The sequence below is a fragment of the Aspergillus oryzae genome, chromosome 4, assembly GCF_000184455.2.
Source record: "Aspergillus oryzae RIB40 DNA, chromosome 4".
NCBI lineage: Eukaryota > Fungi > Ascomycota > Eurotiomycetes > Eurotiales > Aspergillaceae > Aspergillus > Aspergillus oryzae.
The window spans coordinates 4578994-4606553 of NC_036438.1; the positions used below are offsets into that span (position 1 = coordinate 4578994).

Consider the following 27560-nt stretch of genomic DNA (forward strand, 5'->3'; position numbering starts at 1 on the left):
TCTTGCTGTTTGCACGTTGTAAAACTGATTGTAGCAGGTATAATAGCATGCAAGCATATAAACTAGGCTTAACGCTGTCTTATATAAAATCCTGTTGCTTCTGTTTCTGTCTTTTTCTTTCTCATTCTTAAACAGCATTCCCTGTCCTGGTATGCGCACTACAGTACTCTGGAATCATGGAACGGAATTGCACTCTTTTCACGCTTCTGTGCATGCTTGATCGTGACGCAGTGAGATCTTTACACCTAATGAACTATTTCAGCGACCGGCGCAGGTCAGTCTATTTCGACTCATAGTCATTAAAATAGGTTTGGTTGGACAGCCGGCATCACTATCCTAGTGGCTTACATAAAAGGCAAGTTGTGCAGTGAAAGCCTAAATTTATAAGTCGAGTGATATTGCCACTTACTTTAGAAGCCAGATCAGCATTCTATATTGTAAAAAGCGGAGCTATTCCTTTAGTTTATTAAAACCTTACTCTGGTACAAATAAATGTAACCATTGCCAGAAACTTAAAATAGAGTTTGCTGGCGCGGGTTAGTTCCAGTTCGGGTCATCTCCAGGGCACCCTTTTCGATAATTACCCGTTGAGACATTGCCCCATACCTCTCCACATCAGCATACTGTCGGATGTGCTAAATAAGACATGACATACCCCTCACAGTGACAAGGGAGCTTGATACCTACGTTAGCATTTTCCCATTTTCCCCCAGATATATACAATATTGCTTCTAATAAAACTTGCGGCTTTACAATGTCTTCTGGTATCTCGGAGAGTCATGGGAGACGTCATACCAGACATTTGGAGGGCTTGCATCCTTGGCCAATTGATTCGGTACGTACTTAACGAGGGACACCGTGCATATGCTGATTGCATCAAGGGAGAGCTTCTGCGACAAGGTACAACAGAAACGGCACGCTTAACTGCTGTGAAATATCTAACGGCGTGCAGAACAACAATTCGACTTGCACTATCAATTATTTCAGGGAAAGTTGCCTCATGCGTCGATCCAGAGTCCTCGAACTGTACTGGATATAAGAACTGGAGTTGGTCATTGGGCGATGGAATTTGGTTAGTCATTATTATAATTGCTCTGCGCAAGCTCTGACCCCCCTGGTCTTACCTTTCCCATGCCAGTTGCCCGGCTGATGATTCCTCCCACCAGCCAAAAGAAACCCACATTCGAAGGTTGGCCCATAAGCACACATCACAAGGTGACCAGGTTGACTGACCTTCTATCCAGGTGATACGCCTTGATTTCATCGCGCGGTCGGCCGAATCGTAAGTCGTTGTCCCACTCATTGATGGAGGAAGCTGAGCGTTGTAGGCCGCTGGCAAACGTCCAATCCATTGTCGATAGCTTCCTCAGACCACTCTGGCACCAGGCCTATAATCAAGTTGATCTTATTCATATAGGGGAGCTTCACGGAGATGTCCAGCTCTTGAGACAGATCTTGATGGGAGCGTATGAGTAGGCACCTCTCCGGCTATCTACGTATTTCGCTATCTGACTAATGTACTGGAGCTGCTGTGCACCCAATGGAACAATTGAGATCTGTGGCACTAGTGTTCGGTTTGACGATCCAAACGGGGATACAGCTCTCCATCGGTTATATCGTGATATGAGTAGCGCGTATGAAAAGTCGGGTCGCTGCTTGGACCTTCCGTCAAAGTATGCATCAGAGGTAAAGCGCCGCGGGTTTGTTCACGTGGCAGAAAGAGCCTACGTCCTTCCTTTGACCACCAGGGGTAATATTGATCTGTTGAACGATATCATTGCAAACTGGGCCGACGGATTCGAAGCATACAGCTTAGAGCTTTTAATAACGGAGCTTGGAAAGCGGTACCTGGAAATTTTCTCTGGTTATGCGTCTGCCCGCCAATCGCTACGAAAAGGAGTGGATGGATATCTAGAAATGTAAGTCCCCCTTCCAAATGGATTAAAATAAAAGTCGCTCAATGTCAAAACAAGTTGGATCGTTCAGGGCAAGAAAGGGCCGCATGATGGCCAAAATAACAGCCGGATGGTAGCGGAGTCCTTGGCTTCTTGAAAATCACGTTTTGTTCTATTCTCCTGTCTAGGAATGATGCTGTTGCAGCAGTTAGCACACAGCATTGATTCTACCTGTCTATTGATTATGCTCTGACAATCACTTGGGAAAAGCCAAAACGTAGAATATTCGATGGTCAATAATTCACAGAGCTAGCGATTCCGAACAAGATCTAGCATAGTTGCTACGCAGAAACTAGGTATAACGGCATCTAAATACTAGTAGAGAACAGTCCACCGTATGATATGAATTCTATTGAAGAGCCTTACAGATGATAAGATGGATACAGTTTTCGGATATATTGAGACTTCATCTTGAATCCCCATCAATAGGCTGGCTTCTTAAAAACCCACGTTGCAATATTGCACATAGCAGCAGGGGACATTTTTATAGCCTGTCAGTCTAAAATGCTTCCTGCCTCCAAGAGCTAACATACCGACAACCGTATTACAGTCACTGCAGATGAAAACAGAAGATGAGTCAGGCGGGGCTGCTCGGTAAAACAGTCTTGGGCAATACTATCCTGGAGCGAGTTAGCGCATTGTGGGCCCGGTGAGAAAAATCCGGAGTACTGCCCATAAACAGGTGTGTACTATGGTAATTTGGATTCCACTACCCACTTTTTCTATAGTCTTGCCTAGATTCTGTAGCTATAGCGGAACGCACCGGAAGAGCAGGATATCTTCAACGGAGGCTGGAGACAGGGGTATAATGTTATTACTTTTCAACTTGTAACATACAAGTATTTCTGGGTACTGTATATTGTATTTGTTTTCTCTCTCTCTTTATATATATATATATATATATTTATTTTTTATTTTTTTATTTTTATTTTTGGACATAAGCTACGATAGATCGTACGTAGTACGATCATCGTACTTTTCCAGCGAGAACGGGTTTTAGGTTTTGCTCATGCTTGTGGAAAAGATCGTCTATCTACTGAGAGACTCCTTCCTAATCGCCTCTAGTCAGTTTTGATGCTATATACCATGACATATAAGCCAATCACGGTTAAGCATAATGCATGATGAAAATATTCAAAGAAAGCCCAAGATAATAGAAAACAGGAATAAAAGTTACCGTGTATTGATATTATTGAGTAGATCGTTGGTTGAGACTATAGATTTTGGTAGATAATAATTTAAATATACTACAGGAGATAGACTCATATTTGTAATAAGTCGGTATAAAGTACTGTACGTAATTGCCGATGGTGTAAACCGTAAAGAGATATTTCTTTGACGGGATCGACATTTATAAATCCCTGCTTTATTGTGATAGAAGGTTGCCAAGAATATATGAAGTATACCGCATATGGTTTAGCTTATAATATGTTCGCCTATTCTTTCCCGCTTACTCCATACGGCCGGCGATGAGAGGATAGCGGGAAAGTGATCCACAGGTTAGAGCCGTAATTGAGATATATTCTGGGGGTCAATCAGTTTCTAAGAAGATCACCACTGGTAACTTTCTAAATTATAAGTGTTGTAACACGTTTATAAAATAATCCAATAAGGGGCGCTACAGGCAAAGTGCTCTACTCTCTTATTAGTCCAGTTGGATAAAACTTACCCAACCAGACAGATCAATTAATCGAAATTCTTTGTACTTAAATGTATTTTGGTACAGTCGGAGGCCTTATTACAGTCTTCTTCTTTATTATAATGGAATGTTATAACGATATTCTAACTCAAGAGTAAAAATCTGTTACTCTCTAAGCGTCTTCTAATATCAAGAGATGTACTAGCTCCAATTAGACCAGTGATTAATCTAATGCCCCTCATCTCGGGTGCTATGTCTCATTGTTCAGCACTGGAAATGGAACGCTATTAGCCAAGCACTGGAGATGGAGACTGGTTTTAGCGTTTAAGATACATTAGTGTTGGGGATGTATTACCACTACTAGTTGTATGAAGTCAGGAGGCGAAGTGGAATAAAACTTTTATTACGAATGAAGGAGGAGAGAAAAGTACTTTACTTCGTATTTCTTAATGAACGCATCAAGCGGGCTCATAAACAGAGAATATATATTATACCGTTTATGGTATAGCGTGGACACCACGTAAGAAGCGAGTGACGAGGTTTGGTTCGCGATGGTACCAAGTTAACCATTCTACAATACATTCTACTATAAATGACACAGAGCGTATAATCAGCTGGTATTAAGAGTATTACAGAATACCTGGATCTTACGTAACAAATAAAGCATAACAAACGAACATGGGGAGGATATAACAGTTATGATTTGTCTTGGATATAGAGCAACCCACTAAAGCTGTCACTGCCAAATCGTCTGGTGTTTACGCCAATTGAACTTGACCATAAACAACTCGCCTAGATAGAGATTGTTAATACATACATCAATAGACATTATAATGACGATCTCACCAATTCAGATATCCGTTTGTGCCACCAGTCAATATTGCCTCGCGTGCTGAGGAGCAGAGTTCACGAACATATTCTGCGCTGTACCCTAGCATCAAAGTCATCGGCTCCATACTCAGGTCCTCTAGACTTTGGGCCCAACATTGTAGAAGTGCCGTAGATGTAATCGTGTGGGTGGGATCATTGAGGCACATGGGGATTTGGTGATTTAAGTGGGTGATATGACCAAAGCCTTTTTCCTGCATTGCATCCTCGTACATAGCAGGTAATTCCATGTTATATCCATATTGGCCGAGAGCGCGTTGTAAATCAGTATACCACTGATGGACTGGGCCGTTTAGGTCTTGGACCTCTACAACCCAATCGCCAAACTCGACCCAGGCTCCTGACTTAGAGCATCTGGGCACAGCGTCAGTGAATATTCTGATTCAATTAAACCATCCACTTGCCTGTTTATCCCATCCAAGATGTTGCCCAAATTCTGCACTCGATGCCCAATCTGCCCAATATGTACGTAATCGATGTTCTGAAAGACGTCATACCAGTCAGGATAATACTCAAAATCGTCAACAGAAAAATGGACGTTCGGAGTGCCTCTATGGGAAGTCAGCAGATGTTCTAGAGGATGACCATTCCATAACATACAAATCGGCCTGTAGATAAATCCAGTCTATGCCAGTTACCTATAGGATGTAAGATTCTGTAGGATCGTATGGTCATGCTATAGGTGCTCACCGTTGAGTGTCTAAATACATCCGCTGTATCATGTTAGCTATGCTAAAAAGCTAATATGAGTCGTTCCTCACCGAAGTCAATTGCCCACACTCCGATCCCCGTACCGATATCAAGGACCTTCTCTGGTTCTTCAACAATCGGGGCATGGAAGAGATGTCCGTCAAAGTGGGCAAGCGCAATGTCATGCATATCACCTGTTCTTTGTCAACGCAAGACGTTTCAATGTCTTTAGGAGGCCCACACTGTCGACCCCGCGCTTCTAAGTCCGTGGGCCAAGGATATCGGTCTGCCAGAGTTAGCTATTCATGAACAGAGCCATACCAAACAAGAACTAACCTAATTGTTCCCCATAGTATTCCCTTCCGTTCCTCTGTATTATCTCTACAGTATCCGTGTCACTAGAATAAGTTAGAAAGTATGAAACAAGTAGCTTTCCTAAAAGACCTTTCTTCGTCTATGGACGACAAGCTATCCGTTGTAGATAAACTATCAGGCGAAAATACATCCTCGATCACAGATTCCGAATCAGTGAGAGTGATGTCCATCGTAATTCACTATAATGGGTGAGTGTCCTAATATGACGGCTTGGGTGAGACAAGAAAAGAGAACACGGTCAAAGGCTTAGGATTAACAATCAGAGGCCGATGAAAGAAGAAACAGGTTTAGATTATATTATTTGAGTAAATAGGAGTGAAATGGATCTGGGGGAAATTCATTACCTGTGCCTAAGGATAAAATATCACATTTTTGGTTTGTATTTTTAAGATGTTGGTGGCCGTCTACTTTTAGGCCTTTCTTCTTTTCTTGTTTTTTTATTTGTTTTTTATTTTCATTGTTATTTTCATTTTGGGGAAAGGAAGAAAGATAAATACGTTACAGGGGCTAGAAAACAATATTAGAACATCTCAAGCCAATCGGAAACAGGTAAGGACTAAGGAGTCAGCTGCGTACTAAGATACTAATAATCTAACATACGAACGATATCAGATACGGGTCAGCTCTGCACATTTCCGGTCATGCCCCACTGTGTTACATACGGAGTACTCCGTCGGGTATGATGAGCAGCTGACTGCAGGTGGGATACCTAGGGTAGTTCCACCCTTGGTTCAAGATATATGAATCTAATTACGGAAAAAAGGCCGCGGTCTAAAATGGGAACAAGGGTGATCATCTGCTCGTAAATAATCAGGTATATAAAACAGTATAACCTGGGCTAAGTCATTGTTGGCTATCTCAGTATCAATATCTTGCCGCTTATTTAAGCTTCCATGATATAAATACATTCGGACCCTGCTAAAAAAGCTACTGTAATACAGAACAACAGTAATTATCGGCGTACACACCACTTTAGGATTATGTACTTTAATATATCTCTACTCACATTAGTGGACCCGTCTCCAAGCTAAACTTGTCCATGTGATGTTTAGAATTTCTCTGCAGCAATATTCCATTTACCCTTCGCATACTTAGTCTTTTTTCTCACGGGCAATGCATCGTCACGTAAGGGGGCCAGAATCTAATTTACAGAGAACTGGTTAAGCCGGGTTTTTCTGGGAGGATTTACATCTGTGAATCCCTTGCCTGATCACGAGAAACTTCCTATTCCTGGGGCATTGCGATAATAAGTTGTAGTAAGATCTGGTTATGTATAGTGGGTCGGATTACGAAGCCTCCGTAAGGTAAACATCTATGTAAGGCTTTGTAAAACTGAAGGAAATGTAGCGAAACACTAGACCATATCCATCCTCTCTAGCTACCCACGGTATCCAGGTCCAAAAGATTATGGAAAGAGTACATACTTTAGGACGGAATGGTGCCTTCCTGAGCTCCTAGTTGGGTCAGAGAAACAGACACCCGAGCTAAGAAACCATTATAGGAAATGACAACTGACTATTGTTGTACCGGGATTAGATGGATCATTCTTTACAAATTACTACCAACCGTTTATTCGAGGGCCTGTGCAAAAGTACTCCAGAATATTTTAAGAGTCCAATAAGAGAGCGTACCAGTTTATATGAATTATACCATCTACGGACAAGTGTCTTTTAGCTTCAAACTCTATTTTACCGAGTTGCAAAAGTACTACATGTGGGACTTAAAATCAATTACTGTGTGGTATGCTAAAGAATATATGTTCTATACCAAAAGTGGAAAGCCCATAACAATTAACTTCCGGCCTTCTCCAATCTTAACTAATAAAGAAGGGGTGTAAGTAACCCGCATCTTCAATTTTTCCACACAACCCCTCCCCTGACTATCGATATGTCCCAGCGCCATGCCTACACAGCCGAGGATATCCTTCGTGAAACAGTCCAAGGGCTTGCATCTCTTAAAGCATTTTTCGCTTATGACAAAAGCGGGCTAGTCTTATATATGGCCCGTGCGGCAAAGCAAAACCGGAGATTGGGCTTGGGCTTCGGTCAGAAGGGCAAGCATCCTACGCTGGAGGACCTCTTCATCCGTCTACTTACCTGCCTTTGTTGGGCCCAGAGGCTAGAAGTAGAATGCTTTGCAACCACAATCACGGCCAACAGCTATGGGCTTGCGGCTCATCTTTCCCGCTGTTATGGTATGGAGCACAACTACGTGACCGCAAATTACTTCCGTTGTGGACGACAACTCCGGAAGATCGAAAGGCACGTTGGGGTGGAAGATTGTTCGATAATCCTCCTACCATCCCTGGCGAAGCTTCTATGGCTTCCTGATAGAGAGATCCTTCGACTAATAGATCTCTTGTCAGGCAGCTTTATGCCTACCCTAAGTAGCAATAAACAGATGATAGAAGAGTTCCATCAGTACCGACAACTTTACAACACTGTGAGTAATAGGACTGTGAGTTCCCTTTCTGACTGCTGGTAAGCATAACTCATGATCATCTCAGCTAACGATATGTTTATAAGCCAATAGGACACGCATCCAAGTCCGGTGATCTTAGCTTCTCCCCCGCGGATCAAAAACCATAAAAGGCAAAACAAAAGGCGAGGCAGCTTTAGCCAGGATGAGCTCTCTGGAGAATCCCCACCAAACCATCAGAACATCACCAGTGGGTCTGATTTCCACGAAGGTTTGACCCGGTACAGCCAGTAATTCAGTGTTGTCGAGCTTGGGCTCATACCGAGCCGCAGGCTCCCCCAGAAAACCAGGGTACAAAACAATGGATGCGGAGCCTCTTACCACCCCGAAAACCGAAAACCCATCTGCTCCGATGCCGGAAGGGTGTGCCATTCTATAATCAGATTGGCCACCTTCACCCCGAAAGATCACCGGTTGTTGTCGTTTCAGTTTGCTGAACTCCACTCCTAGTGTTCGTTCAATGGTTCCTTCGATCTAGCCTGATGTTAGCTACAGTTTCTTCCAGCCTACGAACAACATTACCTCTGGAGCTCTACATCTTAAGAAGACTTCGCATTCATTACCTCCAAGGCAGTGTAACGTTGGTGGTTCGTGATATTTTGTCTCTCGCTCATAGGCCTCCTCCACAGCCCTCACCACTTCTTCTGGTGGAGAGCCTTGCCTGTAGTATCTCTCAAATCCCAGATTCTGCATTGCCCACACTTCATCGCCATGCGGCTCAAAAATTGGATGGTGAGCGGGGTTCGGCATTTCATCCATGTTGTGTGATGTATAGATGACTAAGCAGATTTATCCACTGGAGAACTGTGTAGACATAAAAGACTTTCAACACTAAATTAGAGATCGTAGCTGGGCTCCTATTTATATTTTTCATAACACAATCCACACCGCATTGTTGCGCTATGCTACATACCCTATGCAGTGGATCTCGTGAATCAAACCCGAATCTCCGATAGAAGGTCTACCGCATACGTCCCAAATCTCAGCTGTTGTGTAGACTAAAATAAGTGTTTGCTCTTGCCTCGTTGGCCCGGGCAAGCATACCGAGACAAGTGGGTGGCTTGCGACCAGGAATGAAAAGCTTTGCCGATTCCGGGGCAGATAAAGGTTTCCTCCAACAGCGAATTCTTGATCAAGTGCAATTTCCAAACTACAACCATATGATTCTCTCCTCAGGCCGATCACTCCATGACAGTGAAACATTATTGGGATTACTTCAATTGATTTGATTGTATGCGGCATGTCGAAAATATAATCATATAATTTGTCATCTACACAGTCGATAGATATCGATGCAAGGGACTTCTCTTTAAAATACTACATCGGTCTTCATCGAAGGTTTGTATGTAGATAATAAAGAAGTATTCGAAAACGCACTGGCAGTACTAATAGAGTGTGTTGGCCAGATTGCTCGGTTGGAGACACAACCAAACACCTAAGGTATTTTGACCGAGTGGCGTCACGCTTGACAGAATATGATACCTATGGCTTTCAACAGGTCTTTGCTTAGACACTTTATCTTATCATATATAATAATTCTATCGATCGTCCATTATTTACGCCTGGTGATATACTCTAAAAGAGATAACCTTCTCCTCCATTTACCTGTGTCTAACGCCAGCTTTGTAGTGTTAAATAATATTACAACTAAATCGAAAACAGCACAGACTTGCTTCTCCGAGTGATATCCCAGATTTCTGGCTTTGGCCTTTATCTGGTTATATATTTATGTAGCAATATCCTCGTAGATACATGCTGGGAGATACATAATCGACTTTACTTATACTGAATATATACGTCGTTGGTAACATACAATATGATATATAATGTAGATGGGTTATAGTAACCTTACCAGGTTCAAAGGAGTGGGACTGTGTTCAGGGACCTCTTCAAGTGAAAGCTTAGCTTTCCGCAGGAGGAATAAATATCGGTATTAATATCATACAACTGTGATTGCGTATGGGCAGGATAGCATTTATAAGGTGGGAAAATAGTATTAAGTACTTTAGGGAGCCATTGAGCCAATTAACTCATGTATAATTTAGTATATATAATTGCACAGTGTAGTTCTTTACCTGACGTTGATATATATGAGTACGCGGAACTATAAACACGTAACCATGGCTCTCCGTAAGACTAGCTACTACGAGCTCCTCCCCCGAAATATCACGTGCTGAAGCGATTAAAAAAGACTCAGGCACGGTTCCGTACCTACAGGGAGGCAGGCACATAGCGGCTCAAAGTCGTTAATCCCCCCCTCTATTACCGGCACAAGTGCCCACTTATCCATTTTGTTACCTAGCTAAAGGGGAAGCTAAAGCACGGGAGAAAATAAGGGATTGGAACATCGGAACATACAGTAGGCATTTTGGGAGAGCTCAGAAAAACAAAGGTTTAGCCGAGGTCGAGAGTTTAACCAAGTATATTTTCTTCTAATACACTATAAATTAATTTCATATACAAATTACGAACATGAATATCATCGTGCGATTTGTCCCGAACAAAGCCCCTGTCATGATAGTCCGAAACAACCTTGGATCTATATAATATTAGAATTATGAACAAGTAGTCATATCTCTCAGAACTTACACCCAATGTGCACAGCTGCACATGTGCCCCAGTTCCTCAACAGGTACTTGGGAGGCACACTCTGTCATTTTTTGAAGATAAGGACGATTTTGAACAGGATATGTAATGAGAAGGTTATCCGTATGATAGTCTCGATTCCACTCCAGACCGGCCTGTGTACGGTTTAAACGGATCTTAGTGTCATTGCAGTCAAAATTTATGACCCAGTGTCTTTTGCAATACTCTGTGGTTAGGGGTCGGACATGGACGAAGATTACTGGTATGTCTCTATGTATACTCTATTAGCCGTTGTGTGTACGACCGTTACGAAATATAGATAGGAAAGACTCACGGCGGGAAGCTCAATCGAAATCTCCGCAAGCAACGTCCGATGTTTTTGTTCACATTTTGGCCAACTTCCTCGCGTAGTTGACTCAGGAACATGTCAATGTTGATGTCTTGTTCACGCCACATCTTCATAAGATGTGGGAATAAATACATATCCTGAAATGAACGCATGCAGCCCTTTATATGCTCGAGGCTCATCCCAAAACAGTCAGCTGGCCGAGGAAGACGTTTGTCTTCCGGTAAACGCCCACCAAGCTTTAGGAATAAAATTGTACTTTCTTGAAGTTCTGCCAGAAGATCTGGTTCGTGGTCTTGAGGATCCATTGTACAGCGAGATATGATGTTGATACACATACAACTCAAAGAATTCGATGGATTTATATCAGAGAAGTGGGCTTAGGCCGTTCTTATGTTCCTAGAAAGACTTCAAACTATCGATACAGACTACCTGGATTGACTTTGAGCGGGCATTTACATTGTGGATACTAGTGAGCACCCATATGATTGTATCGGAGCTAATACCATATACTTACTGAAACATAAAGGTGGAATTGCTGTAATGTATTGTACATGTTAGCGATACATATAAATGCATACACGTATGAGCAGTTACACACACACAATTCATTAACGCCCGGCGGCTCAGCCGAAAGGGCAACTATCACTGATCTATCAACACAGGTTCTAATGTACATCTACCGTATCTCCTTGAAGCCCATACATAGATCCTTTCAGTATATGTCCTCTCAGCTGTCAATATCGTAGGAATCCCTGTGGGTTAGTAATTTTGTTGATAGACTGGCTTGAAGGCGCTTCTTCAAGTGTTCAACCTCCTATCCTCGGCAGTTGAAGCGCGTCTACCATCTGTGGCACAAGGTGGATGGTGTAGGTTAGTTAGGGGAGAGTGTCATTGTCTTGGTCGACGCGGTTAGACGGCGTCGAGTCGGCCCGTGGTCATGGCAAATCGTATTGAGGCTCGTACTGCCTCCAAATTTGGCACCCATTGCTGATCATTGGAAGGCGATTTCCCGCCCAGGCAGAGGGAGAGATTGCCCCGGTGAGTACGAGTACATTGTAGCAGTGCGATCCGTTGCGTGGTCCACTTCCGACATCGGAAGAGGAAATGCTCCACGGTTTCTCTTGCTTGTCCGCATGCACACTGGTCTGTCTGCGCGACATTGATCCGGTAGAGATACCCATTTAATCTTGCCATGCCGGTCCGGAGTTGAGCCAGCACGGTCGCTTCTTTCCAGGATAGCCCATCATACAGCTGTCGGGTGTGTTTTCCTGGGAGTGCCGCATCTACTCGTTTGATGTGTCTTCCTACGTCCTCTGGCAAGGCTTTCGTAGTGGCTGCTTGGGATCGTGCGAGATTCAACGTTGTTGATTTCATTCTGGAGACCTGTGCCTGTGGGATAGCGTCCTCGTGGGTCGCGGCCCTGGCCTGCTCTTTAGCCAGGCCCAGCAGTTTGTTGTCTTCGCTGGCAGGGACCCAAAGAATCTTGATATGGTTTCCTTTTCTCCGCAGTCTGTTTATGAGCTTGTACATCTGGCAGACGAACTCCTGGCCTGACTGTTGTCGAGGGTTCTGTATCGTGAGGGCCGTCGCTTTGTTGCTTGTGAGCAACCTGAACCTGAAGCCTTTCAGTCCCACCAGCCTGTTCAACGTATGTGCTATAGCCGCTAGCTCTGCGGAGAACGGATTCTGCTCTGATCTTGCGCCCAATGTTACGGAGAAGGTCTTCAGTTTCAATTTTCGATATTGAGGTGGCTGTTTCTCGATCGCCACCCCAAATCCTACAAACCCGTTTCGTGCCGAGCTGCTGATCGCGATCTGTATTGATCCACCCGGTATAGCCTGTGGGTCCGGCATGGCTTCGCCATCGGTCTGCATACGTGCCTCCCATGGTGCTAATGTAAACGGGTTAATAGTCTCCAGTGTTTCCATCTCGATGTTTTTCAGCGCGTCCGCTACTTGGTACAGCGGCGAGCGGTGAAATCTTCTGAATTTCTTGATCCTAGCTGTGTTTCTGCGGAGAGGATTGGTATCTGGGAGCGTGTGGAGGTCCGTCCACATTTTCACGGCCCGTCTCCAAAAACGGTGTTGCGCCGTGGCAATGTGAGCCTCCGCCTCCGCTACACTAGTTGCAACGGTGAGAAACGTTCCGACAATCGCTTGCGCTCCTACCCTTTGGACTCGGTTGATCGGTCCCGTGGCCTTATTTTTGAATGCATGCATCCAGACATTAGAGGCGTAGTCCACTACAGGGGTCACTGTCGATGTGAATAGCTGCCGCGCTGTTGATGGGGAGAGACCTCTCAGTCGTCGAAGCTCCATTACTGCCTCAAGGCCCTTAGACGCTGCCCTTGCGATGTGTTCCTTATATTTGAGACTTGTGTCCATCAGGACGCCCAGAATCTTGACATGGTCTTTGGGTTCAACAGCCTGTCCCTTGATGGTGAAGGGTTCTCGGTCCAATTTGGAAGTCTTGGGGGTGAAGTGTATGATGGCTGTTTTCTCTGCTTCAAAAGTTGCCCCACTTCGTCTTTCCCAGTGGAGCGCTTCTTTAATGATTCCCTCAATACCTTCCCGGTTGCTCTGTGCAGTTGGCCCCGTCACCCATGCAGTGAAATCATCCACGAAAACAATCGCACCTCCCTGGCTGTCGATTTGTCGCTGTACGAGGTCTGCGTTGAAGAAGAGGAACAGGATTGGGGATAGCGGCGAGCCCTGCGGCAGTCCAGCCTGTGGCAGGCTGTGGACCTCAGACAATTGCCCATTGATTTGGATAGTCGCCGTTCGTTCCGAGCAGAACGCCTCCACCCACCGGAGCAGATCCTCCGGTATGCCTCACGCTTTCATCCTTTGAAGCAACCGTTCTTTGCACACTCCGTTGTAGGCTCCCTTGACATCGAAGCTGATCAAACTCAAGACCCGTCGGCCGCGCCACGCCGCGTAGATTTGTTCCTGCAGGAGTACGAGTGCTTGCTCCGCGGACCGCTGCTTTCGGGCGCCGAAGTGGCTGGTCGGGAGCAAACCGTGAGTCTCTACCGCGTGTGAGATCCTTTCCGCCACCACGGATTCCAGTACCTTGCCCAGCGTCGCGAGCAGCGAAATCGGTCTCCATGATTTGGCAATGGTGTAGTTCTCTTTGTTCGGCTTTTTGAGTGGTATGATCTTCGCATGTCTCCATTGTCTTGGCAACGTGCCTCCTTCCAGCGACGCCTGGAAGAGATCCAGGACTCTGTACTTGACCGTGGGCCAAGTCATCTTCCAGACTATTGCTGGCATACCGTCTTCGCCCGGTGCCTTCCAAGACTTTGCCGCCATCAGCTGTCGTTCGATCTCCTCCATCGTAATGGCAGGCATCTCGACTGGCGCTCTTTGTGGTCGAGTCCCTTCATCGTCAATGTTGTCCGGCAGAGGCGGGAAGAATTTGGCCAGCAATTCTTCTGCCTGCTCCTTGTGATCGGTGGTGGTGGTCCCATCCGCTCTGAGGAGCTGCGGGATCTTCCCGAACGCTGCGTCTTCTCCCGACTTCAGGTATCTCTCGGCTTTCCATATGTTATCATTGTCGGCAAGAAATTGATTCCAGTGCTTTTTCTTTTGTTGCCGGATGGCATCGTGGTATTGCTTCGCCGCGCCTTGGGCCATTGTTTCTAGGTAGGGTACTTTTCGCCCCGCTCGTCGCTCGGACCGGGCGTGATTTCTCCAGTATGTGTGTATTTGACGGAGCTGCGTCAAATCAGCAGTCCACCACCGCTTCGCGTGTGATGATGGTTTTGACTTTGGTGTTAGCGCATGCACCGCTTCCGAGACCGCCGACATGAGTCGGTCGGTTTTCTGCTGTACCGTACCCTCCGACGGAGTGGCGGCAAGAGTGTTTGCTATCCTGGTATTGATCTCTTTCCATGGAGCGTTTTTCAGCAGAAGTCGTCCCTGATGCTTTGGGAGCGACCAGGGGGCATCGAATACGGTCTCAATAGCACAGTGGTCCGAGCCGTGCTCCGTCCCTAATATAGCACACTTAATTACGGAGTCTGCCAGGTTTTCCGAAGCCAGGACCAGATCGATAGTCGACTCGCAGTCCCCGCTGTGTCCTCCGCCATGCCATGTCTTTGTGCCTCGTCTGAGGAGACTGCTGAGAGCACATTCATTCATGAGGTCGATGATTGGATCCGCTTCACCTTGTCTTCCCAAAGACACGTCGTCTCCTCCCCAGAGTTGGTCATGCCGGTTGAAGTCTCCCATAATCAAAATCTCCACCACCACACCCGTATCCCGCCGAACTTTCGTGATCGCGTCGAGTAGATGGTTACATGCGTCATCCAAAGCTGAGGCATTGCCCCCTTCAACGTAAACTGATGCCATGAATATCAGTCGCTCGGGAAGCCTGATAACCGCTGCCGTGAGGTCCGGGGACTCTATCGGTACTTGTTCCGCCTCGACTTCTTTGTTAATCCAGAGCATGCTTCGTACTGCCCATCTGCCTTCCCTCCAGGTAGAGGGGACCATCTTCGTCCATTTATGGTGTCCCATCGGGGTGGTCAAGAGCCGGCCTTGAATCCTCCGCGCTTGGGGTTCCTGGATCGCTAACGCCACCGTGTTCTGAGTCTCTTCATCATTCATTAAGCTCTCGTGCACTGCACCCTGTTTTCTCACGTTCAGTTGAATGACTCGAAGAGTCTTATTCATGATGTGATGGATAGAGCTTCCGACAGTTCTTGCTATACGATTCGTGAGGGCCTCCGCATGGAATGCACTTTGGAACCGATTGGTTGCAGCAACTGTGGTGGTGACCCTCCGCAGCACATCTCGCACACTTTTGAGTACTTTTACATTGGAATGCCTTATGTCCAATCTCTTGACAGTTGTAGCATTGTATCGGTCGTGGTCGGTGTTCAAAGGTGCTGGTCACGCCGGATTCTCCCCCAGCGTGAAAGAACCCGTCGGCCAGGAGCCTCCGTGCATCACTACCTTTGGTCAGGTAAACGACCATTGACCCATAGGCTTTCGCATTCTCCTTTCTGCTCAGCCATGCAATCTTGGCGACGGTGGTTTCGTTCTCCTCACCAAAGGCTGCCGCAGCTCCTACTCGGATATCACCATTTTCATCAAGCACTGCCGTTCTGTTGACGCTGTCGACTTTGATCGGGTAAAGTTCATCACGGAGCACTCGGGCTCCCGCACCGACCTTGGTTTCCGCCACCTTCTTAACCAGCTGGTGTTCAGCCTCATCTCGGCAAGCAATTCTGATCCGGTTGGTGTTTTTTGGGTCCACCGTGACAGCGCGGCACCGCCAGTTCGTGTAGTTTTCCATTGTCCGGATCTCGGTCTCAACTGCCGTTCTAATTGGACCTGCTGATGGTCTCTCACTTTCAGTATCTGCCATCTTCGAGGTGTCTATCGTGCAATATAGCGTGTCGGTGAAGGTAGTCGGTGTCGTGTTCCACGATGAGAGAGTCCGTATATTGCTCGGTTGGCTGGTGGGGGGAGTACGGGCAACATCTGCATAGGACGGGGATCCCGAAGGATTGACTGCAACGCGTAAGGATTGGATTTCGCGAAGGATCTCCTCGTGGCCGCTCTGAGCGCATGACTCGGGGTGGGCTTGCGGTGTCGGGGGTCGATTCGCCAGTAATTCATGTCGAAACTCTGTGAGGGCAGCGCCAAATTCTTCTTTGACTCTCTGGAGTTCCTCCTTGTATAATTCATCTCGTCGTCTAATTTCTCTTCTGAGTTTGACAATCTCTTTCACAAGCTTGGAGGTGTCTGAGTCCTCTCTTTCTGTCGAGGAGTCGTCCGAAGTCGCCGCTTTATCTTGGGCGACTGGCTTACCCTGGTTCTTTTTCTTCCGCTGGGAGCGCGTATTTCTCTGCTCAGTCTCGATCTCTTGCTCTTGAGCATAGTGGGCCGGTGGTCTTGTCGTGCGTTTCGGCCTCACCAATCGCGGTGGTGAGTTTTCCTGTTCGTCGCGGTCGGGCGGGTCAGGGGTTCGCGTCTCGGCCCGTCCCGACATTTTTTCCTCCTCCAAGTTGTTTTCTGTTCCAAACCAGTAGTAGTACAGTTCTGTAACTGGTACCAATATCTACTACACTATATTCCGACGAGAATACAGTCTCGGTCGCTTCATGAGCAGTTACACATTGTGTACAAAACGGAAAATGTAATATAATCAGGCGAGATAATGTTGGTAGGGGATTGCGTGGCCCGGAAGGTGGGTTCTTCCGGCCCCCGCCCACAAAGCTAGCCTTAGATAGGGATGGTCACGAATTGAACTTGGAGGAGCCACCTTTATACCGTTGAGATATATCCTACCTTCTCCGTCGTCCCTAGTTTCTCTAGATCTGCAAAGTCACCGACGGAAATGTGGTAGCTTAGCATGGACGAGCCTAGCTCAATAGCAGTCTGAGAATTTCTTTTTATTAAGCAAAGTAAGAGCCCTCGCCCGAAATCCGTGGTCTGATAGTTTCCTTGTTCTTCTACTTATCCTACGGGCAAGTCTTTTCAATTACGTTCTGAGGAGATCGTACTGAATCACCAATCTGTAAATAGTTGCATGTATAACTACTAACGCGTGCTTGCTTTTCTCACATAAATCGGTACTGTCTACAAATCGGCCATTATCTAGATTCTGGATTATTTCTCTGTATATTTCAAATCGGAAATATTCCTTCTTACCTAGTAGCGTAAAATCAAAGGGTGAGAATTGACAGAAAATGAGATCTTAAAAACCGATCCTAGGTCACCCGATAGAAATCATTTGACGATACATTATTCAATGAGCAGATCGAAGGCTCGATCAAATTTCTCAGAATCCAGCGGTTCTGCCAGGATCTCCTTTTCTGTCCACTGCTCAATTCTGTACTGGCCCACTGGGAGGCGGTTGTAGAGAAAGATCTCAAAGAAATTAGAGGGTATAAACTGTAACAGTCGGGGCCTGTAATCCTTAAATATTACCTCAAAGGCCTCATAATGGGCTTTTTTAAGGCTCCGGTAGTCGGTCATAGAGATTGTACCCTTTCCTGCAAAGGATACACCTTGGGGTAGAAAGCAGAGTACATTGGGTGAGCTGGCAATACGTACCAGCTGGTTCCAAGGCCATGCACGCTTGTACCAACCCTTTACCCTCTCCTCGACCTGGTGGTAATCACGCGTCGACTCGGGGAGCTGGCGACAGATATTTACTACAGTCTGAGCGGTCGGATCTGGATAGCCCTCCTGGTGCCGTTGCTGGCGGTGGTTGTGGACATACCAGCAAGTTAGCGCGAGGCCAATGCGGGATGTGTCCTTATTGTCCTTGTGCCAGATGCCGGCCTTGAATACACCAGCTGGGGTACGCTGGAAGCAGCAGTTAGCTGCTGTCTGCTTCTGGCGCAGATGGAGTAACTGACGCCGTAGTTCTACTAGAACAGGCGGCGATGCGATAGTAAACGCCAACTGTAGTAGCCGGTCAGCCTGCTTGCTACCGATGCGCACTGTGCTATTTAGAGGCATCCGGGCTATTCGTTCCCTTATACGAGTGAGGTCAATGGGAATGTCCCATTCACCTGTGACAGCAGACCAGCGTTGCTGCACCTTCTCCGGTAAGACGCCGGGGTGTCTGCGGGAGGATGACAGTGCCGAGGGTAACGATAATCGAGACTCCCCTGCGGCGTGGAGTGCCCGCGCTACGATTTCACGGTTGAGGCTCCCCCGGAAATCCTCCGACGGTTCCTCTTGGACGGACTGGTTGTTGACACGCTGCTTTATTGTCCAAAGCAGGCATGTTCCGTCATCTCCGTTCGTGCTGGTAATCGGCCGGTTATAAAATTTCCACTCTGGGGACAGTTTACCCATATCCCGCAGATGTTGGGATAGTGCCTCTATAGCGCCTCGGCAAGAGGTACAAGCAGGATAGACAGGATCACAAGGATCACACATCTCATGTAGGCCTGGCCCGATTGCGGTAAAGGAGTAGTGAATCACAGCCCCAGAGCAGGCTTGAATTTCAATTAATGACCAGCGTCCATGTAAATAGGTGGGCAGCAATAGAATCTGTGGGATTGGTGTTGGGCGGAGAACGCCGCGATGTAGACGGTCGGGCCAGGCCGTATCAGCAATGTATACTTGTGATGAGGGTCGATAGTATGAAAAAAGGTCGCCTAGAAAGTCAACTGTAGGAATTGATAGCTGCTGAGGATTCTGCAGCTCGTCCAAGATTTGTTCTATATCAGCGTATGCCAATATGCTGCCATGCAGTATGATACGATCTGTATCTGGCCATTGCTGTGCAAGAGAATCTCGTAGATCCGTGGCATCATTCACTCTACCATCTAGGCTCTCATAGGTGCGCGTACAGCTGGTCGGACTTTCTTTATCGGGTGTTAAGCGGGTATCTGCACCAGGAATAACCCCGCTCGTCGCTGAGAGGGGGGACATATGGGCCATAGCCTGATCGAGATTGTCAGGCGCGCCACAATCATCAACTAACATGTCGGAATCAGACAAAGTCGGGATCTGGAATGCACCTGAGGACCAATTCCCAATTGTCTTGGCATGTGATACGGCACCCGGTAACATCTGGTTGCCATTCCACGGAATCGCAGCTAGGATGTCAAGGTCTTGATCAGCGGGCGGCACAAACAATGGATCCCGGCACGTCGCAGCGCTGCCGGTGGTACCGGGTGTACCTAAACTGGGCGACATCTCTCCTTCATCGGTCGTAATATCGACTAGAGGCGGCAGTGATCCCAACTTTCGAGCCACACCGTCTCGCACCATGCGAGAAAAGTCCGCTGCGGGATGCGGTGAGGTGTTGAGCTCACTGTTTGGATGGCATTCTAGAAATGCGTCGCTTTGTGCACCATCGTCTTCGGATGGACCCGTGTCACTGTTCTCGGTTACCCCATCCTCCTTAAAGCGGGGTCTGCTTGTCGGGTATAATTCCTCCACTCCGTCCTGCAGGTCCTTGGACGCAGTGGCTGCTGTGGGACTACCTTCGTTTGTCACGTCTAGCAGTGTCTCAAAACTAACCTCTCCGCTGGTTGTTGCGGCATTCAATTGCCACCAAGCAGGGGTTTGCAGCTCCGAACTGTCCTCCCATCAGCATACATTCCTCTTAGCACTGAACAGAATCACATGCCTTGTATTAACCTGGTCAGACCGATGATCGTCACAGAGATGACTGTTGATGGCGTAGACATAGTCCAGCGGGTTGGTGGATCCGTGGTAGACAGCCCGATGAGGCTGGAAGGCCTTATACATGCTGCGGAGATACGTGAGCTGTAATGTAGGTCAGCGAGGTAGTCAGCCTAGTGTCATCCTCTGCATCTATCAGGCCGCCGCTTTGATGCTTTTAATCATGACATTAATGTGTCACATGATAAATAGTCACATACCAATGCTCCCACCGTGCAACCCGCTCGTTCATAGTCTTGGTCCCATTGGCTACACAGTTCAGCCACCAATGGTTTCTGTAGGGGTTGTTAGCGAGTTTTTGGCATCATCCAGTGTGCTCACGTACTGCGATCTGCCAGTAATCCTTCTGCTCGAGAACCGACACATTATCTAGGCTGCAGCCGATCTGTTCAGCAGACGTGTCCACAGCCGATCCATAGCATTGGACGTTCAGTTTTCCCCTTGATAATGTGGGGCTCCCTTTTGACCTGGTTGCTTGTATGTCGCAGATTGACATTCTCCTTTGTTTGTAGAAACTACACAACCATTTAGAAGACCATTGACGTATTCCCTGCGCTGCTTTGGGAGCGAGTCCATGGCCGGCTATATACCCATGCCTCACTCGCCATTTTCTATGCTCCCTGTGGTCGACAACTATGGTACGCATGGCGTGTCTCCCACCGAGAAGTGGCGGGTGCCATGGTTACCTCCTGTGTGCCTCGAAAGGATCGATCCACAGACAAAGCCAGACATGAGTGTTCAGTTTCCGCGATGCTACCCCACCACGCCTCAAGGTGATTGGGGCTACAGATTGGCAATGTAAGACAGATCTGAGACATAGGTTGCAACAATGCATCCATGAGTCGCCAAAGCCCCTGATGTTTCCATGGCTCCAGATGTGGAACCCTTGGTCGATCGTAGATGATATTACCCAACAAGATCTCAGGACCACTAGAGCTGATTGTATGCCGCAGGTCAAGAATACCCTATACCCCACAACGTCGCTCACAAGACTAGAGTTTGCGCCATTTTCACATCTTAGAACTACGGAAACGTAGCCCTTTGAGCGGTTTAATATTTCGTGGGAAAAGACGTGGAAGGCCTATTGGTAGACATCATATGGTATCTATACCAATTGCATTCTATAAAAGAAATTTTAGTAAAAGATCCTCTCATATAATCGTTTAACCTTTAATATCAGAAAAGAAAAGAACCGTGAGCCATGGAGCAGCAATCCACGTGGTGCGGTTTAGTGTAGAGTTTGATATGGGGTAATTTACGAAGGTCTATGATACCAGGTATTACAATATTAAAGGCTTGGCATAATGGGTACTTAGGTTTCATTCTACGCTCGGCAAGCTTTTTGTAGTGTGTACAACTCCTATACTAGTACAGAGAGTGAGAAGACTGGGGCGATCCCTGTGGGGATGGCTGTGCTCCATATATTATCCTTTCTCTGAACCTTTCAGCTTTATAGGACCACCGTGGAAACGGTGGTTCCGATATGGAGTAGTTCTACTCATGATCCGTAAGCGAGCCGACCCACAGGGATCAACAACCTATCTCAGTACGACGAGCGACGGAAGGTTTTTCTAGACCATACAGGACCAGTATACATTGCGTCATCACTTAAGGACGTTGACTCGGTATGCGCCGATAGATCTGACACGGTTGAACTATCTCCCGCAAGTTTAACCTAGTTCGTATTTTTCGCAAAACTCTTTTTTAATTTTTTCTTCTTATGCAATGAAGATAGTCAGCGCCACTAAATAGATAATCGCCGTCAACTTACTGTGTACTGACCACGATTGACCACTGAGAACTATTACCTGTCTTCAACGTGGCGTTGTTCTATTCCATCCAACAATCTTCTAATTACATAATCTCCTCCCAGTTTCGGAGCCCTGTTTCAAAATCTCGGTCGTTGAATCGTACCGATTTCTGACAAAAGCTTAACGCACAATAACTGATAACTGATAATCTTCTTTAGTAAATAAAGTATTATCTTTATGGAACGCTTAGCGGCTGGATCATTCTATATGCCGGGCCGATCATTCAGTAGACCCGCCAGCTAGTATCCCCCGCCTTAGATATCCATAACTCATATGCACACTAACCCCTATACCAGCAGACGCTACTCCGTAAGCCACTCCATACTTATGAATAGTTAACAGAACAACTATATTCCTCAAAAATTCAAATCTTCTATGAAAATAAGATGCTACCTATTATTAAAACCTGTTGGTAGGGGATTTCGTCTGGCGGCCCTAAGTAGCCCAGAAAGAGGGTTCTTCCGGCCGCCAAGCGGGACTCCGCCTACGCCCACAACACTGAGTTGAAAGCTAGGCATTCTATATTCTAGTTATTGAGTACATTGACTGCAATTGTACACTGAGTTGCAAAAACGGTGCCCGGGTGCTGTACTCTCTTCTTTCAAATTGTGGGTCCTCTAGGCTATAAACGGATAAAATTATTATTAGTATTTAACTCTTAATAGAATTTATTGGTGTAAAATTTAACTGCTAACCATATGTGGGCTAGAGTACCCAAACCCACAAAATTAGAAGAAGAGAGTGCAGCACCCGGGCACCGTTTTTGCAACTCAGTGTATATGGGGTAATATATTTTGGTTCAAGTTGTGTATCATTGTCATGTGGCCACTTGATGGGGTCCACATACAACGACAAGACTGTTATTGTTGCTACTATTTCTTTGACTTATATACCAGCTTTGAAGCATCCTCTGCCCAGGGGTTGTTCTGGTGATCCCAGGCGCTTTATCTTTCTTTCTTTCTTTTTCTTTGCTAATTATGTGTAACTCTAAGAGATTCGTATTACTCTGTTGAAACCTTTAGGAAATCTTTAGTTCAGAGACAAAACCAGTAAGCATACAATCAATTGCGTCTTCCTATAACGGAAGTTTTGACTTTTAGCGGTTGAATGAAATGACTCAACACCATTGATCTCATCATGAATGAATGGTAGAAAAGTCGAGGGCGAAAAGATATAATTTCGCTGTCTACTAGATGTCGCCAACCAAGGCTCAAGGAAGGGAAAGGTCTGTTACTTTTAATAGATCGGGCATCATCACTAACAGGGGCTTCTTAGGTAGCGTGTTGGATTGCATGAGCAATACGCAACTTTCTGCGAGCCTGCAGCTGTGTAATCCGGAGCCCATGGCGCCGAAGGATCCGTTTGGTGCAAGTCTGACAATCATCTCGAGTATTGACACCGTCGCCGGCAAAGCCATACATGGGGGTGAGTCCCTGGCGGTGCATGAACCACCGCACTGGGTGGGGAAAACCTCCAATGGAGTACCGCTGTCCGTCTGCCAGTCGAATCGAGAGTGCGATCTTATCGTCCATATTCGAAACTGAAAAGCGCACCGGTACGCAGTAGCGGCTACACCCTGGGCAAATCGAGCCTTCGGTCACACTAATGCCCAAGGGCCGGCTGCCAAGGACATACTCCTTTCGCGAGGTATCCAAGCGGCGGAGAGCACCAAGAAATGTTTGCCCAGGAACACGACATCGGATTGAACCTGTACATGTATATGATGCTCCATCATTCTCACTATGTGGGGCAGATGTAAGTTCGAAAAACAAGCTTTGAGCAAGGAGACGTATGAGGCTTTGGCGGCCGTGGTCACCCACTCCCTGCTTGATGGTCTGCTGTATGAGGTCGTCCATTCGATGAGCAGCATTCAAGAGAGGTTCAGGACCTGTAAGCAACACGTCGAGCCGGGTGGATGCGTCTCGCACTGAGCGATCGGCCTGATTCCAGAAGCGGAGCCAAGCGGCCGCACCGTCCATGCTGTCCATGAAGCTGGATAACACCGGCCGAAGAAAGTGCTCGTGAGGGGCAGTGTCAGAGAGTGGGGTAGTTGTAGACCGCTCTAGGCGGGCACGATCTCTTACGCCCGTTCCAATCGACAGGAGACAGCCGAGAGGTGGACACCAGGGCCACAGGTGTTGCAACTCGACCTGGAAAAGTTCTGCGGGCATGTTGTGCCTCAAGCCACCATCCCAGCAGTCGCCGAGCGCCGCCAGGGCAAACGGTCGAAAGAGACTGAATTATGTTAAGCCGAACTATCTAGTAACGTGTGGACAGCCTAGCCTTACCCTGGGACAGCGGATGTGGCGCGGGCACTTGACACGGCTTGTTAGCTGAACAAATTGGACCATCGGGTGGCGATTCGTACTGACCATTCCCAAAGAAGCGGCTCCTCGTTCGGAGTATGGGCGACGAATTCACGATAGCCTGCAAGGATGCTTGTGATTAGTGGACTGGATTCTGGTAATAGTGGTGCAGATAAAAACCAGGGTGAATGGATTGTCAGATGGGTTGAGATGTGCCGGGATCCAACGGAGGGGAAGGGAGGAATGAAGCAATGAAACCCCTATTTTTCTGAGTGAGCTGAAACTGGGACTATTACCCGCAGTTTCCGGCCTGTGGACAGCGGGTTTGTAATTGGTCAATATCACTGGGCCATGCTGGGTGGTGGTGGTGACCGCGATTTTGGTACTCGTTGGTACATCCGGCCCAAAGAGTCGCCTTGTGCAACTGTAGTGTGTTCGCAGAAGCGATTCAACCTGGTTTGTATCGTACAACCCACGGTTAGTGACACCGCGTATGATCTGACGTGGCCATGAAAGAAATCGACAGCCGTGCTGCTGGCTACTGAAGAAGCCAAATAGAAGACGTTGGAAAGCCTCAAAGCAGTGAAAAACACTCTTTCGCATGGCGAAAATATCTAACACAATGTAGCCACCTGTGCGCGTCGATATAAGCAGTCACACTGGGTCAGCCAAGCTCGAGAGATGGGGACAGCGGGAGGTCGGAAGCTTACAGCGCCGCCGCCCCGGGGGGAAGGAGGGGGTTGGGGGGGAGACATACCTGCACTGGTTCCAAATGCGACGTCGATTAGGTCGGGCAGTGGACAGTGCGGGCCCAGTAAGTTTTGAAGGGTCAGCAGAATCTGGAGGGAAACGATCCCACGGATCCCGCCGCCGTCGACAGTGAGGGCTCGCACCGCCGCAGTCCGTGGCAGAAGGACTATTGACGTCAGGCAGGGCTGTCGGCAAAGCGGGCAAGCCTCAAGAATATAGGTAGATTCTGCCCGCGATGGTGGTTGACCATACCTCTCGACACAGGCGTCGCAGAGGGCATGACCACAGGCAAGGGAATGCTGCGGGCTAGAGAGCAGACAACCTAGACACGTTTGATTACTGAAAAGGCTCTGGAAGACTAACCGATGTTGCTCCTGCTGGCCTTGATGAAGGTCTAGGGCCGACGCACCCCGATTAATCATGTCAATATGACTATTGATCACCCGCGACTCCAGGGATTGCACTCGATGCACGGCAGCTGCGCCGCCAACCACTGGCTTGAGTGCATCGAGGCACGGCTGCCAGTAGCGCTGTCGGAAAAGATCAATTGGATGGAACTCTGCACCACGGGCGTTAGCATTGGCCTCGAAAGTGTACGAGCTGGGATACTGGGTGTGATGATAGCGGCGCGGATTCAGCCTGCACTATCACTAGGCCATCATACCATGCATGTTTGGCGGAAAGGCATCTAACATCAAGCTGGAGGATATGATAATGTCTTGAGCCTCCACTGCCACCTTGTTCCCTTGGCGCAGAAAGTGACCGATGTGAAACGTCCACTCCAAGGGACGAGGCGGAGGTCGGGCTTTTTCAATGAGATTGAACGTCCTGTCATGAGCCTGCGCGGTGTGTCGGATCGCTTTCTCCAAGAGCCCTGGTAGATGAGCAGCCGAGAAATGTAGCCCACACTCGCTCCGATCCCGCTCCATTACATCCAGCGCTTTGAGCAGTTCTTCTTTCAGTGGCCGGTACCGGGCCTCATCCGAGAGCACGGAGGCTGACGACACATGCAACATATGAATTCCAGCAAAGACTTCGGGGGCGTCGGATGGCGGGGCGAGAACGCCAGCGAGGTGGGCATCCCCAAGGGACTCATCCCCGCTGGTGACTTCTTTCGTCTCTACTACCACGAGAAGGCGTGGACGGAGTGCTGGCTGCGTCGCCTGTGGCCCGATAGCGATCCAGCGCCGTAGGAGGGCCTGCACCCCCACCAACCCGCCGATATCTTCAGCAAAGATGCAAACTACATGGGATGCTGGTAGCAGAAATCTTGTCACTATGGTGTCGACTATCTGTGCGCCACTGCTAGATGCCCAGGCAATGGGAATCTTTTCAACGCCCGCCAGGCCACCGATGTCTGGCGGCTGCGGGGATTGGTTGGGGTCTCCATCTGTAAAGAGAATCGGGCGTCCAGAGTATAGTGTGCGATGGTCCACGCGTAGCCTGAAGCCGAAGGTTGAGATGCTGTTTGATGGGTTGTCCGCAAAGAGGGAACGCAACGCTCTATCCTTCTTACCCCGGCCCAGGAATGAGACCAAGGCTGGATGGCGCCGGTGTGGTGCGTCGGTCAAGTGTATCAACTGTGGTAGGCAGTTCGGATCATAGATCAGGGATGCCCCCACTTCCTCTGTAACGAATTGGAACCAAGACTGTTGGCGTTTGGGGCGCATTGAGCAAGATGCGCAACAGATGAAAGAGCTGTCGATGCCGGACTTCTACGTGACAACCTCCTAGTCAGTCCACAGGCAGAGACAACCTTATATAATAAGATCATAAACAGCAGCTCACCTTGACGGCCGTACCGGTCGCAATGTCCCTGGCGCTTGGAGCGCTTTTTCACCATGGTCACTATCGCCATTCCGTTAATTTTCTAGGATGAAGCCGGTTTCGCACATCCTTGTACACATTTTATGCTAGATGAACGCACCATAAAAAAATTATAGGAGAGAGGAGTGTTTTCTATTTGGCAAATTTTGGGTGTTAGTTTTATTTTGGATACCCGTCGGGATGATCAGGGTTTTAGCTCCGACTGCGGGATCCACTGCGTGATCACCCGTATGGCGGACTGATCCTGCAGCTTATGTCGTCAGGCTCATCTTATAGAAAGCCTAGTAAGGTATACACTACATAAGTGAAAAGTCTGAGTCGTGATGGTCAGAATTGATCATAACATGTAAGTCACCTAATTAGTCGCCTAACATCATATGACCACAACACCTCTTAGCTATATAAACACAACGCTTAGATGGTATCATCAATCAATTAGCTTTCTGACTACCATCTTGGAACTTAATAGCCCTCACATAATATAACTAGTTACCTTCCTATAAGGGCCAAAGAGCATATTATCACCAGCTACTCAATTATACGACACCTACTCCGGCAGCTACTCCAGACGATATCACTGAGGGAGTACACAAGATAGATGAGCTAGTGGAATTTAATAAATAGTGCATTGCTGTCGGCGTCTAAAAAACTATTATGTTGGTGCTATCTTATCCTGATTCAAAGCATGAAAAAGGGACGGAAGCAAGTACTAGTTAAGGGTACCAAGGCAGTTGAATATCCCCC

General features: G+C 47.4%; 6 protein-coding genes across 6 annotated transcripts; 2 read left to right on the forward strand and 4 right to left on the reverse strand.

The window, feature by feature from the left end:
• Window positions 1-779: 779 nt before the first annotated feature.
• AO090166000010 (uncharacterized protein) lies at window positions 780-2052 on the forward strand (the record flags this gene model as incomplete). The annotated part of the gene is made up of 4 exons (XM_023237032.1): window positions 780-1072; window positions 1329-1472; window positions 1569-1919; window positions 2022-2052. The coding sequence occupies 4 exons, from the start codon at window positions 780-782 to the stop codon at window positions 2050-2052; spliced, it is 819 nt and encodes a 272-aa protein (XP_023091902.1).
• Window positions 2053-7434: 5382 nt separating this feature from the next.
• AO090166000012 (uncharacterized protein) lies at window positions 7435-8031 on the forward strand (the record flags this gene model as incomplete). Its single annotated transcript, XM_023237033.1, has 1 exon — window positions 7435-8031. The coding sequence occupies one exon, from the start codon at window positions 7435-7437 to the stop codon at window positions 8029-8031; it is 597 nt and encodes a 198-aa protein (XP_023091903.1).
• Window positions 8032-8103: 72 nt separating this feature from the next.
• Window positions 8104-8784, reverse strand: AO090166000013 (uncharacterized protein; the record flags this gene model as incomplete). Its single annotated transcript, XM_023237034.1, has 2 exons — window positions 8104-8499; window positions 8548-8784. The coding sequence occupies 2 exons, from the start codon at window positions 8782-8784 to the stop codon at window positions 8104-8106; spliced, it is 633 nt and encodes a 210-aa protein (XP_023091904.1).
• Window positions 8785-17682: 8898 nt separating this feature from the next.
• AO090166000015 (uncharacterized protein) lies at window positions 17683-20768 on the reverse strand (the record flags this gene model as incomplete). Its single annotated transcript, XM_023237035.1, has 6 exons — window positions 17683-17817; window positions 17903-19920; window positions 19958-20015; window positions 20036-20170; window positions 20323-20397; window positions 20448-20768. 6 exons carry the CDS (start codon window positions 20766-20768, stop codon window positions 17683-17685), a joined length of 2742 nt encoding a protein of 913 aa, XP_023091905.1.
• Window positions 20769-23204: 2436 nt separating this feature from the next.
• Window positions 23205-23921, reverse strand: AO090166000016 (uncharacterized protein; the record flags this gene model as incomplete). The annotated part of the gene is made up of 1 exon (XM_023237036.1): window positions 23205-23921. The coding sequence occupies one exon, from the start codon at window positions 23919-23921 to the stop codon at window positions 23205-23207; it is 717 nt and encodes a 238-aa protein (XP_023091906.1).
• Window positions 23922-24580: 659 nt separating this feature from the next.
• Window positions 24581-26659, reverse strand: AO090166000017 (uncharacterized protein; the record flags this gene model as incomplete). The annotated part of the gene is made up of 4 exons (XM_023237037.1): window positions 24581-24780; window positions 24859-25295; window positions 25353-25548; window positions 25654-26659. The coding sequence occupies 4 exons, from the start codon at window positions 26657-26659 to the stop codon at window positions 24581-24583; spliced, it is 1839 nt and encodes a 612-aa protein (XP_023091907.1).
• Between the last annotated feature and the right edge of the window lie 901 nt (window positions 26660-27560).